The sequence below is a fragment of the Hylaeus anthracinus genome, unplaced genomic scaffold, assembly GCF_026225885.1.
Source record: "Hylaeus anthracinus isolate JK02 unplaced genomic scaffold, UHH_iyHylAnth1.0_haploid 11985, whole genome shotgun sequence".
Taxonomy (NCBI): Eukaryota; Metazoa; Arthropoda; class Insecta; order Hymenoptera; family Colletidae; genus Hylaeus; species Hylaeus anthracinus.
Genome location: NW_026534333.1, coordinates 4,561,253 through 4,576,423, shown reverse-complemented (window position 1 = coordinate 4,576,423; position 15,171 = coordinate 4,561,253). Strand labels below are relative to the sequence as shown.

At 47.1% G+C, this 15,171-nt stretch overlaps 1 protein-coding gene across 1 annotated transcript in view; it reads right to left on the bottom strand.

Annotated features, from left to right (window-relative positions):
- Positions 1-15,171, bottom strand: part of LOC128887124 (interleukin-1 receptor accessory protein-like 1-B) — a 54,302-nt gene that overhangs the window by 19,744 nt on the left and 19,387 nt on the right. The window contains exon 2 of the mRNA XM_054142635.1: positions 4,304-4,485. Within this exon, the coding sequence (XP_053998610.1) occupies positions 4,304-4,485 (182 nt within the window). The remainder of the gene's footprint in view (positions 1-4,303; positions 4,486-15,171) is intronic.

The window sequence follows — 15,171 nt, the reverse complement described above, 5'->3', positions numbered from 1 at the left end:
TATCACGGCCAACGGATTCGTTCGAGGTCTGAAAATTTCCATTAATCTCCGAGAAGATCATCTCTTTCCAAACGAATCCGTCGAGTCGCTAATGGTTCCGCCATCCTATCCTCGCTACGTGATTCACGGATTTCGATGAAATTTTATTTCCTCCTCGACCGTTAGAGCTCGACCGCCTTGAGCGTACACGTCGGAACCAAGGGAAGCTAACGTTTCCCTTTGCGCAGCGAATAATCCGCGGTCGAAACCATACCGTCTCTCACCGCGGCTTCCGTCGACGTTCGCTCTACCTCGAAATGTATCTTTAACCCATTTGCATCGTAAGCGCGTATATGCGCGCATTTTGTCTGGCCACTATCACCAGAGCGCGAAAGATACATTTTATCAACGTGATAATTGCCATGTGGCATTATGCATTGACCGTTTCAAGTCTTGTCATGTCGCGCAAAATAATTACGCTCCGTTTCTTTTATTATTATTAATCCATAATGAAATAAAAATTCTTTAAAATTCTTTACTTACGCGATATTGTCTTTATTTTTCATATTTCGAGACACTTTCATTAAAATACGATTAAAACAAAAATGTTAGCGACAAGAACGAATTTTCCACTCTTCGAATGGGTTAAACTACGATTTTGAAATTTTAGCGCAGGATAGCTCGATGTCCTCGCGCGGTCGATTATCGCGAGCCAAAGGGTATCGATGATTCGACAGGCTTAATCCTGGATACAGGATGCCTGCGATGCTCGATGAAGAACAGCTCGCTTTTCCTTGTTACATCGAGCCGCTCTGCTTAATCGATTAACATCCTCGCAAGGCTATTGGCCCGTTATACTCTGCCGCTGTAGCCGGGCACAACCGGAACAGCCCATGAAACCATAGGCCTTCCTTCGCCTTATGCTATATGCCTGTCTTCGAACGACTCCGATTCGAACGTTTCGCCCAACCGAACCGCTCAGACGATTCGACTCTCCGAAAGGTTGCTCGCCTTCTCCGCTATTTATCTTTTTTGTCGAAAATAGACTGTTCGTGGATTATTTACACGCCTTTAAGCGCCAATCTCTTTCACGGTTTGGACCACAAAAAAAAAAAAAAAAGAAAGAAATGCTTGACTCGTGTTACGTCTCTCCACCGAGCCATAAAACTTTGGCAAGGAACGTTTTCTTTTAATTTGTATAGTAAGGAAGAGGGATACTATCGGAAGTAAACAGGCAGTTTTGTCGATCGGTTAGTCTCTCAGGAAAGACGAGACGGCGCTAGATAAACAAATACATGGATGGGTGATTGAACGGAGGAACGGATAGGGAAGAGGAGAGGTGTTCGACGAGCAGAAATAGTCAGGAGAGATAGCGCGCGGTGCAATAGCTAATTGCATTACCGGCAGCATCATCGGTGCAGCCTCCTCTCGCTGCGAGATCGTACGCATTTACTTAATGTATATGGCGTACAACCACTCTGTGCACTTACCCCTGAGATATTGGCTCATAATTCTCTCCTCCCGCATCCCTAGCCGTCGCTGAACGTGTATGCATATTTATAAAGGTCGAGTTTCAACGGGTTAGTGGCTCGGAAATTAATTTCGTTTCGCTAGACCCGGTACAACTTTCTTCTTTCCGTGCTCCTCGCCGTTTTTCGCTCTTGCTCGCGTTCTTCCTTTATTCGCGAAACGTAAACCGTGGCTACGGCGAAATGGTCGCGAGTCGGGCGACGCAATTTAGAACGGCGTTCCACCGTCATCGCAACGTTTGACGGGCAGAAAATAAACGACTCCAGAATAATGAATCGTCGACGTGGCTCGTCTCGTTTACAATTCCACGTTTAAATTTGGCTCGATGGCGGTCGACCATCGATTCGTCAACCTCTGTCATTTCGTACTTAGATATTCTGTTCGCGAAGACTTCTGTTTCGTTCGTTTCGAAAGCACGCGGATATTCGTTTAGCTTGGAAACGAGCTCGTTCGGTTCGTTCATCATTCGCTGTTGAACGCTTGGTTTTCCGGAAGAGAACGCACGACCGTTCTCGAAAAAAACTCATTCCGCTGACAAGAATGATACCCGTTCGACGCTGGCGGATCAAGTCTATCCCGGAAGCCGATGGAAATTGCGAGGAAACGAGGCTATCGCGGCCGAGACAGCGAGACGGATACGCCTGTAGAGAAGTGGAAAGCCGAGGAGGGTGAATAATATTATATAATATTGTAAGGATCCTGCTACGCACGTAGATTATACAACGTTTAGGCCCTATCTCGAGGCGAATGTGAAGCCGGCGACTGACTTCCAAAAGAACGCTGTAATGTAACTGCTCGGCACGAATTTTACGGTTCGATACCAACGTTACATTATAAGGTCCTTTTTGGAATCACGAATGCTCGCTTCGAACTCTCGGCTGGATTCTCTCTCAATGCTTCCTACTCAATTCAGTGAAAAGTAGACGATCAAAGAAGTTCGTCAAAAAACCGACAGACCAGTGGAGCACGGTCGAGTGCAAGTCCGTCCAAATTAAGCGAATGCTCGCGTTACATTACAATGTTCTGTTGCAAGTCAGTCGCCGGCTTAACGTTCGACGATCGCGAACCGTCGACGACGCCATTCGAGTATCGGACGCCGAATAAAGTACACGTGCATTTAATTTACGCAATTTAGGCCGATCGCACACGGGCGCAACCGATCAGTTTCAAACCACTCTGAAACTAGTTGCATGCGACCGTGGATCTAAGTAAAACAAAGATAGTGGAATAGGTATCGTAAAACAAAGAGCGCAAACGGTTTGCAACACTAATTTCAAATCGGTCGCGCCCGTGTGCGTTCGGCCTTAGTTTTACTTTCCTTCGCGTTCCCTCCTGATTCCGTTACAATGTATTGTATGAGAAGTTTTCCGAAAGAAAATGCTGCCAGCTAGCCACATAATCGGTGGTTCGTACACCGAGATCCAACTGCGAAAGGAGTGGTAGCTGGCAACTAGGACGAGCGTGAGAGCGCAATTAGTCGTCGCCGAGAAGAACACGCGAGATACCGTGAAACGACAGAAATTTGTTCGAGGAAAGCGTCTAATCGGGATTCTGCGAAGCTAACGTTTACTCTCTTGCGTCGAGTTATCTCGATGCGCGTTGCGCGCATCCGACCGATAACTGTTGTACGGTACCGTCGCCTCCGCGACGCTTCTCCTCGTCTTCGTCTTTCTAGCCCGCCCCCATACTCGCGACGCGACGGTTTAATTTCCGAGGAAAAGAATCGACCCGCGCCTCCTAGAACCGCCACCCACGCGGAGACCGTGACGCATCGATCGACTCAACACTCCCACGAACCGATCGCTCTCTACCGGGGCTCGCGTTCGACGTAAATCATCCCTGGAAACGCCGTGGCTCGCGAGACGGGAACGAAAAGACGGGTGTAAATAAGCGAGAACCAAACTTATTTTCCAAGTAGCTACCTATCGAGTATCGATCGACGGGAATACGCCTTGCGTGCCTTCGCGTACGCGTATATCGTTGCACATCGAACTTTCGGCGCGCACCTGTTACGGGTTAGGCTACGGTTACTATGGATGCGAATTCGGACGAAAATGTGTTCGGACGAAAAAATCAAACTTGTTTGAAACCTCAACTAGTTCTGACGCCGTCGTGAATGTTCTGACATGTTTATCGTCGCTAGTGTAAACACTCTCATTGAAAAATAGGCGTTTGTTTGTTCGGACGAATTCGTCAGAACTCGTCCGAACATATTTTCGTCCGAATTCGCATCCATAGTAACCGTAGCCTTACGCCGGATAAACGACGAGGATAAACGCTCGTTTGGAATGACCATTCAACTATCCCGAACCGTCATTTCAACTCGACATCAGAGCTCCGTGGAATAATTATTGTTACAATAATGCAGAACGAAAAACTAATCATCATCCATTAATTGTCCGAATAGGGTCCAATAGTCTCTCCACACATCTTTCTTTTCTTTACCATTTTATGAACCGCAAAACGACGTTTTCTTTTCTTACTTTTTTCCCCTTCGTCTAATAAGAATAAGTGTGAAAACATTTTCAACGACAATCAGTAACGACGTTCGTTGCCTGTCGTATGACATACATACTACATTGCTTTTGTCGGAACCTGAACTGATCGGAAACGCGTCTGAACGGATAATATAAATCGACCTTAAATCGAACCGTCTTCACGGCTCTCGGACGGTAGCGCAAACAAAAATCGAGCTTTCTTTTGAAAACGACGAGGACGACATTTTTTCTCTATTTTACTCAGTGGGAATAACGATGGGCGATGTTTCGAATGGAATAGTAAAAACTCGACTCACCAAGAACGGCGAGAGTGATGTCTCCTTCGAGGATGGTCGTATCGTTTCTAGCACGACAGGAATATCGTCCCGCATCCGAGGCTCCCACCATTTGCGCGTAAATCGTCTGGTTCGCGCTCTCCGGGTACAGGATGAAACGGCTCTCGCCACCTGGCCAAGGATAAGCCCTGTTGTCCTTGTACCTGAAACAATGCAAGCAACGAAGCGTCTCTTAGAGCGATCCGGACTCGGAGTTTCTTAGGTTCGACCGATAAACAAATCTACCGGTTCGAACGAACAATGTCCTTTAGGTTTTAATTCAGTTTTTCTTCGATGTAGTTTCTTCGGATCGAAACGTTACGAAAAAGGAACACGTTTTCCTTTGTTTCTTCTCGTTCCTCGGGAGGAGCCTTCTTTCTCGAGCCGCTCCCTGCTCGAAGACGACGAGAACGCCCGTTTGGCTCTCGACTCGTTCACCTGACTTCCGAGAAACCTTTATTTGCGTTCAACAGCACCTCGAGCCGACGCGTCGCGGCGGATATCTTCGTACACGTATATTACGCGGAAGAAATTACGAGACGAACGGTAGGCATTGTCCTGAAATACGCTTTTGTTCGTCGGCATCTGACGAAACGTCACGTTTCGAAGCGATATTCGTCGTATCCACGTTGCGTCCGTGACACGGGCAGCTTTTGCTATCTCGTTCGAGACGAGCGGTTGCCGCGTAAATACACGCGCACCCGATATTACGAGAGGCTCGACTCTTTCTTTCGTTCGTCCGACGCGTGGCAAATGGACGATTCGGTTCCAATGATTTTTAATGATATTCTAATTGTAAAGTTTTCGAATAAAGGAAACGTCGGCATCGAGACGCATTCGAAACGGTCGATTTAGGCCGATCGCACACGGACGCAGCTGATCAGTTTCGAACCACTCTGAAACCAGCGATGGGCAAAATCGTAATCGCAAATACGAATACGATTGTAATCGAATGTTTTCAGATTCGTGTTCGTCGCATTAAAAAATTTAGAAAACCATTCTTTTGTCAAAGCAAATTTTTTTAGAAAAGTTACCCTATCTAGGCTCTTCTCTATGGGCACGAATTTTAATTGAAAATTTTTCATTTTTGATTTCGACGAATGTATGGTTTTCAAAGTTTTTTGGGGTGAGGAACACGAATCTGAAGTCGGTTTTAAGGTAAAGAATTTCTATGGCTGTAAACCTTTAAAAATACGGTCGTATTCGTATTTGCGATTACGATTTTGTCCATCACTGTCTGAAACTAGTTGCATGCGATCGTGGATCTAGGTAAAACAAAGGCTGAACACGCACACGGGCGCGACCGATTTGAAATTAGTGTTGCAAACCGTTTGCGCTCTTTGTTTTACGATACCTGCTCCGCTATCTTTGTTTTACTTAGATCCACGGTCGCATGCAACTAGTTTCAGAGTGGTTTGAAACGGATCAGTTGCGCCCATGTACGATCGGTCAAAGAGTGCAAACATCTTGCAACACTAATTTCAAATCGATCGCGCCCGTATGCGTTCGGTCTAATTGAAACTGCCTCGAACCGCGAGCGGCGAACGAAGAAAATTTTCGGCTCCGCGAAACGTTTCTTCGCGGTCGAGATAATTACGCTCTCGCCGATATTTTTGATCGCGGTTCACGGAACGTGGCTCTCCCGGGAAATTGTGGGGTGAAAAGCAGCGGACAGGATACGCCGATTACGCAGGGACTCGGATCGATTTCGAGCCGAGTAATCTTCCACTTTTCTGTTCGCAGAAATGATTAGAGGGGAAAAGCGAGCCGCTGGTGTTGTTGGTGTTGCTACTGCGACCGCCGCTACACCGATACGGTTCTATGCTCGCGCCCAACATTTCCACGCCATCGACTACGACTGCATGTCCCGCCGTCGCCGATGCGATGTGTTGGCTCGCGTCGCGTCGCGTCCGTTCTTCTTGGAAACTTCATCGCCGCGGACTGCGGTCGTGGCGATCGATTCTCTGTTTTGTCGGTCTTTTCGAAATCGTTCGCGTTGTTCTCGTCGTACCGCGCGTAAAAACAACGTCGAGAATTGCTATTGTTCGAGAAAAAAAAATACGAAGGGAAAACGGATATGGAATAACCGAAGACGAAAGAAACAAAGATTTCGTTAATCTGTTTTCGAGTCCTCGATAAAGGAAATCGAACGAAATAAACGTAAACGAAGGAAATCGAACGAGGACACGGATCGAAAATTCGGCGAGCCAGGGACGCCTGGCTTCTCCGGTCTCGACGTAATTTCAAGAGAGCGGCGATTCCGAAGGTCGACCTCGCGTGTTGCAACTGCATCTCGTGCCACGATTGCTTCCAAGAAACCGAGTCGTCCTAGAAACCTTTTTCCCGCTAAAACGAACGTCAATTTCAACAACGCCGACGACGGCCCGTTGACGAAACCACCGAAAACTCGAGGAGAGACGTCTTCTCCGTATCGTGTTACGTTATTCGCGTTGGTTCGACTCGAAATCTCTCGGAACCGTCATCCGACATCGACATGTATTCAATTCGGTGGATGGAAATATTTACTTACAACCCAACATTGGCGAACGACGTCGTTATTTACTAAACGATCGATTCCACGCTCGACGAAACGGCACGAGAAATTCTCGATCGCGTATCCGACTTTTAATTAACGACGAGCAACTTTGTACGGCTGCTCCCCGGGGCCAATAAAAGTGCGACCGATCTATCCGGTGTCACGTTTTGGCAGCTCGTAAATATCGGACCGACTTTTCGTTACCTTTAAAAGTGGTTACTTCGAACGCGGTCGCGTAATGGTTTACATACGGAAAACTGATCATCCAGGGTCGCGAAAGTCTGCGATAAGACGCATAATCGGGTACGGCCGGGTCTTACAACGAATCGATATCTTGTCGTTTTACAACGAATCGATATCTTGTCGTCTAAACAACGGCGATATTAGATGGCGTGAGAATACCGCGTCGCGACGATCGTCGTTTGAAATTGCAACGTAGGTAAGTAGTGTAAGTACTAGCTAGTCGGCGTTCTTTGGCGGCACACGAGAGTTGTCGCTCTTTTGTTTAAAATGTTTAGTAGAGTGTCGCATCAGTCGCCCGGTAGATTTAGCGCGAGAGTCGGTGGTTCGGAATAAAAGTAATATTAACAGGAATTTATGTTGATTTACGATACCTAACCGCGATAGAGCTCCCAACGAAAGCAGATTTTTCATCGAGCTCGAATGTTCATTTTTTCCGGTTCAAATCGTTCGATATCGTGGTCGAGGATTTTAATAACCGGCGATTTTTCACCGGCCGAACTAAATTACCATCCGCGTTCGATTCCGTGACTTTTCTATTACCCGTGAGATCGATAACTAACTGAGAGATAGTGTAACGACTTTGGCTTTCCACGGAAACCCAAAGTGTCGCGACGAAGCGCGTATGTACTGAGACACGTTTCTCGTTGCGAGTCGATCGGTGTACCCGGCGTGTTCGCGTCACCCTCGACGGACTTGGTCTAGATAACCTCATATAAATATAATGCATCGTGGGTGGCAGATGCGATCGATGGATTCGCTCCAACGGCTCGAAACGTTTCGCCGAACTGTAAACATAAAGCGGGAGTTCGTGGAACATTATTTCCCGGTAAACGTGCGTTTCGAGTGCGAGGTATAGGAGTATGTATACGCGGGCCGCGCCACACCTTCTTATCCATAGGAACGCGTTCCCTGGGAATTCGATTCCCGTCTCTCGGAACTTTTCTCTTATCGCGTGGCCAGCGCCAAGCGTTTGGTCACGCCGCCAATTTATCGCGATTTTCGCAACGAGGACACGATCGCGGATATCTCTCGTTTCGCGATTTTGCTATATTCCAAACATTATTACTAATCATCTCCATGTCGTCCCGATCAACAACGATTCTTATTATAAGGCTTCACGCGGGAGAAAGTAGAAGTCAACCGTCGATCGAGACCTGATCGAAGAGTACAAGACCACGTCCAGGAACCTCCAGGAACGTCTAAAGCCGTCCTTACCTTCGAAACGTGGGCGCGTGCACGTCCTCTAACCAAGGCGGAATAAAGTAATCCGTAATGCAGCGGATAAGAGAGTTTCCGAAAGGAAGCGTCTCTCGGCCGACGCAAAGGTCGACTTTCTTCCCTCCAGACGCGAATCCGCGCGGATCAAAGGGATCCGTGAACCAGCGGAATAGTCTCCGTACACGGGCACGTCTCTCCGCTTTCTAGACCAGCTTGTCTCGTCTTCGATTCGAGCCGACTCGAATCAAGTCGAGCCGCTGTCGCGTTCGCGAATCCGGCGTACCTATCTCTCTTGGGAGAGAAAGGAAATGTTTCGTGCGACTCGATTTCCCGCGACCACGCCGCGCCTCGCCTCGCCATGCCACGTAAATCCACTTTCTTGTTGGTTCGCATGGAGATCAAAGGCCGATCCGGAAGCCTGTCGCGCTCAAAGGACTTTTCCGTTTCACGAGCGGTCAGTATCCGGCTCGAATCGATATACCGAGGTCTCGGATTCCAACCAACGGGAACGTATACCTCGCGAAAAAAATTCCATTTTTTCTAGTCAATTATCGTATCGAGTGACAGCCTCGCTTTTAAAGCGATTTATAGCGATCGGCCCTCGGGATCCCGGGCAGCGTTCTTTCCTCGATAATAGCAGGTAACGTAGGTATTCGTTGATCGTCAACCCCTTTACTCGGGTTAGTTAGCAATTTGGTCTTGTCTTCAGCCAATTCGCCGGCGAAAAGAGGAAAGGATCATCCTCGAGGCCTGATGAGATTGCGCCGATCCAATTACCCGAGGCTTGAAAAGGATCTCCGGACACCGACCGGGAATACCGATGCTTTCCTTAATACTCGCTGTAATTCACCTCTCCTCGTAAAACACGTTCGTGACACGTTTCATGAATGTAAGATTTGAACGGTCCCGCCGAACTGATCACAACACGCATGATAGCGTAGGCTCCGGGACGACAGGTAAGGATAAGAAACCACGTGCAGAGAGAGAGAGAGAGAGAGAGAGAGAGAGAAAATAAGCCGAGTTTGATGTACACTCGAGAATAATTGTTTAGGTTAAGGAATTAAATTATTTAATTAATGCGCTCGAGGCATTTTTCTATCAAATCAAATCCAGTCAATTTTTATAATAAATTTCTGTGAAAGCAAAAACTCTACATCGAAGAAAAACATCTACGAACACTCATGACTAGACTGCGGATCTTTATGCAAAATAAAATATTTGCGAACATCCCCATAAAAATTGAACCTAAATAGGAATTTATGTAAGTAAGTCGCGGAGCGCGAGTCTCGCATGAATATCATTTTATTTATGAAACAAGAGGGGCCGCTTACGGGGAAACGTAACGTTTGCAGTGAAGCACCGATAGAGACTATCTATGAAAACAGTTCTTTTTCTACTTCGCGGAGTATCGAAGGACACCGGTATACCGGTGACAATTTCCCGGTTCGTTTGCCACGCGCCCAATAAGAACGGTTCTCGTAAAATACGCGGCGCGCTTTTTTAACGAGCGAACTTTTATCCTCGGTGGGGAGGAGGGGGGGGGGGACGAGTAAATCCGCGTCAACCTTCGGGACCGAGGGCTAAATAATTCTGCAACTGCATTAAGTGAAAAAAAGTTTTCCGACCGGTTGGCGGCGCTGCTTTTCGCCCGTAACAACGCCGGTCCACCGCTTTTCATGCAAACTTCCCTTTGTCGGTGGCGTATTTTTTTTTTCTCATAGCTGACCCGACGATGGCCTCGCCCCGCCTCGCTTCATTGGAACTTTCACCATCGAGCGTACTCGTAGCTCCCCTTTTTTTTTTCCAAAGGAGTGGCCCAAGAGCCTTTCAGGTATTATTGCCGACAAATCTGCCGCGTAAGTTAGGTATAACGATCGAACGAGTCTCGTAATTGGAAAAGTAGAGCTTAAAAAAAGTTTATTACAAGCCTAGGGTTTTGCCCATCTCTGAATCCGGTTAGTTTTGCGTCAAATTTGGCGGCTATCCGAATTTCCAATGCGCAGTGGATGCGCGCTGGACGATCGTGTTCTGGCGCGATCGTTGGTTGTTCGGTTTGTGGGTGGTTTGCCATGGTTTATCCCGCGTTTCTCACGTATCTTTATTTCCTGTATAATAATCTTACTAAATATCTTTCGTTAATTCAAAGTTGTTCTCCACTTAATTAAAATCCCAACACTTTGAAATACTCGCTCGCGGTTCCACCTAGAACGTCCTCAACCAACGAAACCGAAGGACCGAGCTCGACGAAGAGCTAATCAACCGCGACACGAGTCCAATCGTTTTCATGGAATCGAATGCGTAAGAAGGCCGCGCGATAAGTTCACGTTGCGTCAGCTGATGAGCGAGTCGACGATAATGCGATCGATTTCTCCCGGGGGACGCGTAGCTGCTAGCTAGTCGTTCGTTCGAAACGCAGACCGATTCATGGAATAATGCCCGTTGAAAAATCGATTCGCGTGGCCAACATTGCCGCGCTCGTAACTTTCCTGACCACCCGTTCATCGATTATCTCGGTAAACAATTTTCCTACGAACCTTCGAGATCACGTTGAATCGTAGTTAGGTGAAAAGTTATCCCGCGGCACGAAACCGGACTCCGTTGCTTACAAAAGAGGCGACGAGACGGGAAATAAAAGATGGAAGAGATGGGAACGGGGAGATCGAGTTCGAGAAAGGAGCGCTGGTGTCACGAGCGTGGATTATTATCAGCAAATGAGAAAGAAGGGTTACGGAATGAAGAAAGAGGTCGAGCAGTTTGTTTTCAAAGGACAGGTAATAATGGGTATTAGGTGTGGGTGGAAGGGAGGGCGAGCCGACACGAAGCGACTCTGCTCGGCTCGGCTCAGACCGGAGCGAAGTGGTTTGTATGCAGACGGCACCGCTCGTTCCGACACCCGGCACACGTGATGAAATTGCTTGAAGCCGGCATGGAACCGCGGCCTTTTACGTCACTAGAACAGGACGGAATACATAGCTATGTACATACGTACTTCGAAGCGGAGACGCGACAACGGACCGTCCACGACCGCGTCGCAAACTGGTCCGTGGGACCAAAATTGCGGACAAAATGCAATTTCGAAAGATTCGAACAGACTTTTTCCAATATCGTACGTGTGTTGCATGCACATGAGTATTAAATACAGTTTGAAATTTAAACAAATATTAATCGGTTACTGATTTATGGAGGTTCAAAGTTTTTGGTTTGCAATGGTCACGTTTGGTCACGTTTGGTCACGTTTAGCGTACCAGGACACCGATTGTAGACTATTTAAATTAGCCGCGTATTGTAGGAATGTGAAGTTGACGAGACGAGTGCGGATGAGAGAGAGGGAGAAAGTGCGTATAATAATCAAGCAAAATGCCGAGCAATGGCAGAATAAGAATAAGAACAAGAGTAAGAATAAGAATCAAGAAAAATAAAGTCAATTTGTAACGTACGTGATTTCTGATTTTGGAAAGAGTTTTCTGTATCGTTCGCGACAAGTTTATAATTACAACGCGATTATTTTTCAAAAATGCACGCCATATAATTTACGCTAAAAAAAGCCGTCGATAATTCAAACAGACTAATCGTCGAATGAAGAAATTTCAACTCCAAGTTTCGGCTATAGCTCCCTTTGGAAGGTAGGGCACGTTAATCCCTTCGCTGGTACTTATTTACGGCAAAGGGGATTTCCGCAGACGAAACGATAAACACGGGCCAAGTCGCGGAGGGGAATTGCGGGCGCGCTTCGAACGAGGTCAAGTCGGCCATCCAGTTAATTTAATTGCATTTGCATCTTTCGCGTGGAGTTTTCGAGCTCGTCCAGGTACGACCAGCGGAATCAAAAGACTTCGGGTTCTCGAGGACAGCTGTTTCCCGTTTCCCGCTCGGGCCGAGCCATTTTCAAGTCGGAAATTAGCTGGCGTCGCGCGACAACTCGCGGAGAGTTGAAACGTGTCAGTTTTCGGTTCCGTTCTCGTTCTGCTCTGGCTTTCGATTCGAATCGGAATGCTTGCCGAGGCGAACCGAATCTCGACGAAAAAGGTGACAAGCGAAGGAAATTACGATAACGAGAGTTGCAGGTACAATAAGTGACTGTAAACGAGTCGTCGAAAACTAATTGTATCGACCGTGCCGAGAAACTTTATTAAACTTCTATCGAGGTCTGTCCGTCTGCCAGAGGCCTATTAAGTTTCAATTATTAGCTCGTTACGCAACTTCTATTCGTTTGGAAGTTGCAACGAACTTACTTTTCCTCTCTCTCTTTTTTTCGGTAGATTCGAAGGTGGTACGAAATTAAAAGGTAATTCGCGCAGAGCCGGCTCGGCTGGCAAGTTAATTTACCGCGCGGATAAAAGTTGGTCGCGCAGCGTTTACAGAAGCCATTTCATTCGTCATCTCCGAGAGATTCGGTTAGCATAGAAAGGACGAGGAAAAGAAAAACGGGTCGCGCGCAGCCGGTGGTGGCGGCGGCGTGGGTAGCTCGCGAGGCCAGGATTAATTAACGCGGATGGGACACCCTCTAATTTGCATAGTGTTTCGCGCGAGCCAGTCTCGGAAGCTCTATTCTCGAGCACCCGGTACATGCTGGAATTTCAGCAGGTCGAGACAGGATCCGCCTACCGTCTCTTTCCTACCTTTTGCTTCCTTTTCTTTCTTTCCCCTTACCTTCGACTCTTACCAACCCTTGCTCGACACGCCTTTCTTCGACGTTTCGCGACTAACGAATAACGACTAACGAATAACCATTCGATTCAGATCCTCACGAATTTCCGACTAATTTAACGTCTGTCTTCGTTTATAGAGGCCAAGTCTCTATCTCCTCTATCCTGTTCAAGAAGGCCTAGGATCAAAGTCCATTTATAAAAAATCCATCTCTGGACTTGATCCACCGCTATGATATTGTCCTTCTTCTTCCCGTTCTTCAGCTTCGTCATTTCCTTTATACGTACAAACTTTTAATATCTTTGTTATAAAACATACAAAATGCACGAACTTTCTTGTTTTGAACTGTTTCACGCATTTGTCCTTTATACGTATGAATACAATAATCTTCTCCATTCGACACATCGCCCTCGTTTCCGGACCTTGAATCTCTCCTTTCACTTTGCCCTCTTTGTATACTTTTCTGTAATCCACTTGGTCCTTCCCTGGACTAATTTAACGTACCGTTCGCGTTTCCGAGTGAAACTTTCACACGCGTTAAACTTGTCCCGGATGGCGATCCGTAAAGGAGCCCGTCGCGAAATCGAAGCATAAGAGACAACCAGGAAAACAACCAAAATTCTTTTAAGCGAATTAAAATATCACCAGCTTCTCCGTTATTCCGGATTCTGGCAATGCACGAAACAGCGTGTCGCATCGGTAACGTTAACATCGCTGGCCGCGGAGGAGCCCAAGTTTTTCAGGTAGCGGGTTTCTTTCGACGGATTCCATAGATTTGTACCAGAGAGGGCCATTCTCGTTTCTGTCGTTCCTTTTGGCCCGGTGCTCCCTTGGCTGGCCTTTTTTACGGCTTGTTACCTGCTGTTCGCCGAATGTTACAAGTTGTTTCTGTGTCCGATGAAGTCATCGAAGCAATCGACCGCCCTTTTCTTCGCTAATTTCGGTGCCTAACAGGAGAGGACACGTTGCTCGATAGTATCGGATAAAGGCGAGGCGAGGCGAGGCGACGCGACGCGACACGAGCCCGATGGGACCGTGTCTTATTCGAGCGAAAAACGACTACGAAAACATATGCATTGTCGGAACATTCGGTTATAGTCGAATACGTTATCGTAATAGATTGTTCGCGGATTCCAAACGATGGGATTATACGATTCGGTAATCTTGTTAGCGAGTGAAAAATAAATAGAAATGAAACGTCTGGTGTTAACGGATTTCTCTGGTCGCGTAATAAAATGTAAGAGAAGAGATCTTGATCGAATCCACGAGTTGGACGAGATCGATATCGATCGCGAGGGTGCGAGGCGCGGAGAATACGTAACCGCTGCCCCGTCCGTTTAATAAACGGTAACGATTAATAAAGGGCTGGCGCTCCGAGGGGCACCCTGGTGAGCCAACAAAGCGACTCGTTCGTTTGAATTAATCAAGGGGAGTGAGCCAAGCGTTGGGGGACGCACTCGACGTAATCTCGTTCGTCTTTCGGTTAGCTCGGATTACAAAGGTTTCGAACGAGCGCGAGCTCGCTTTACGAATGCGAGTATTGCTCCACGCGAACCATTGCTTTCCTCCCGTTCTGTCTCGTCACGTCACGTTCGCGCGATCGTGTTCAGCTCCGGCTATTCCGAGCTTCTTATCTTCGTACGTCGCGTTATTCGCAGAATGCGTGACTGCAAAAATCCTCATTACGTAACGAAGAAGAAGAAAATAAGGTAGTTGGATTATTCGGTGATCTATTGCTCGAATTCTCCAAGTTGTTTCAAGACCTTCCGCGTGTCCGTCGCGAAATAAAAATCATACGAGACCGTGTCGTCGATTTAACGCTGCTCGAGAATTTCGAGAATTTCGACGGACAGATACGGTACACGGCATAAATAACGGGCCGCTTGTGTCCCGGATTACCAAGCATTCGAATGTTTTGCAGCCCTGGTCAACCGCGAGATTTTATCGCTGTTCCGCTAGGGGTTGCTTCGGAGCGTTAATACTGCCGCGTTACAAGCCTCCTGGTACGCACGCCGCAATTTATTAAAGCATTAATTCGTGACAATTCGGGATAATTTCGCGATTGCAGTTGGGAAACGATCGAATATGTAGAGAAGGAAATAGATAATTAACTGCAACGAAATTTCAGGTTTATTCGAACTATTTTTGATGCGTGGCTCTTTTCTGTCGCAAACTGGAAATATTACTAGAAAACATTAATTAGCGT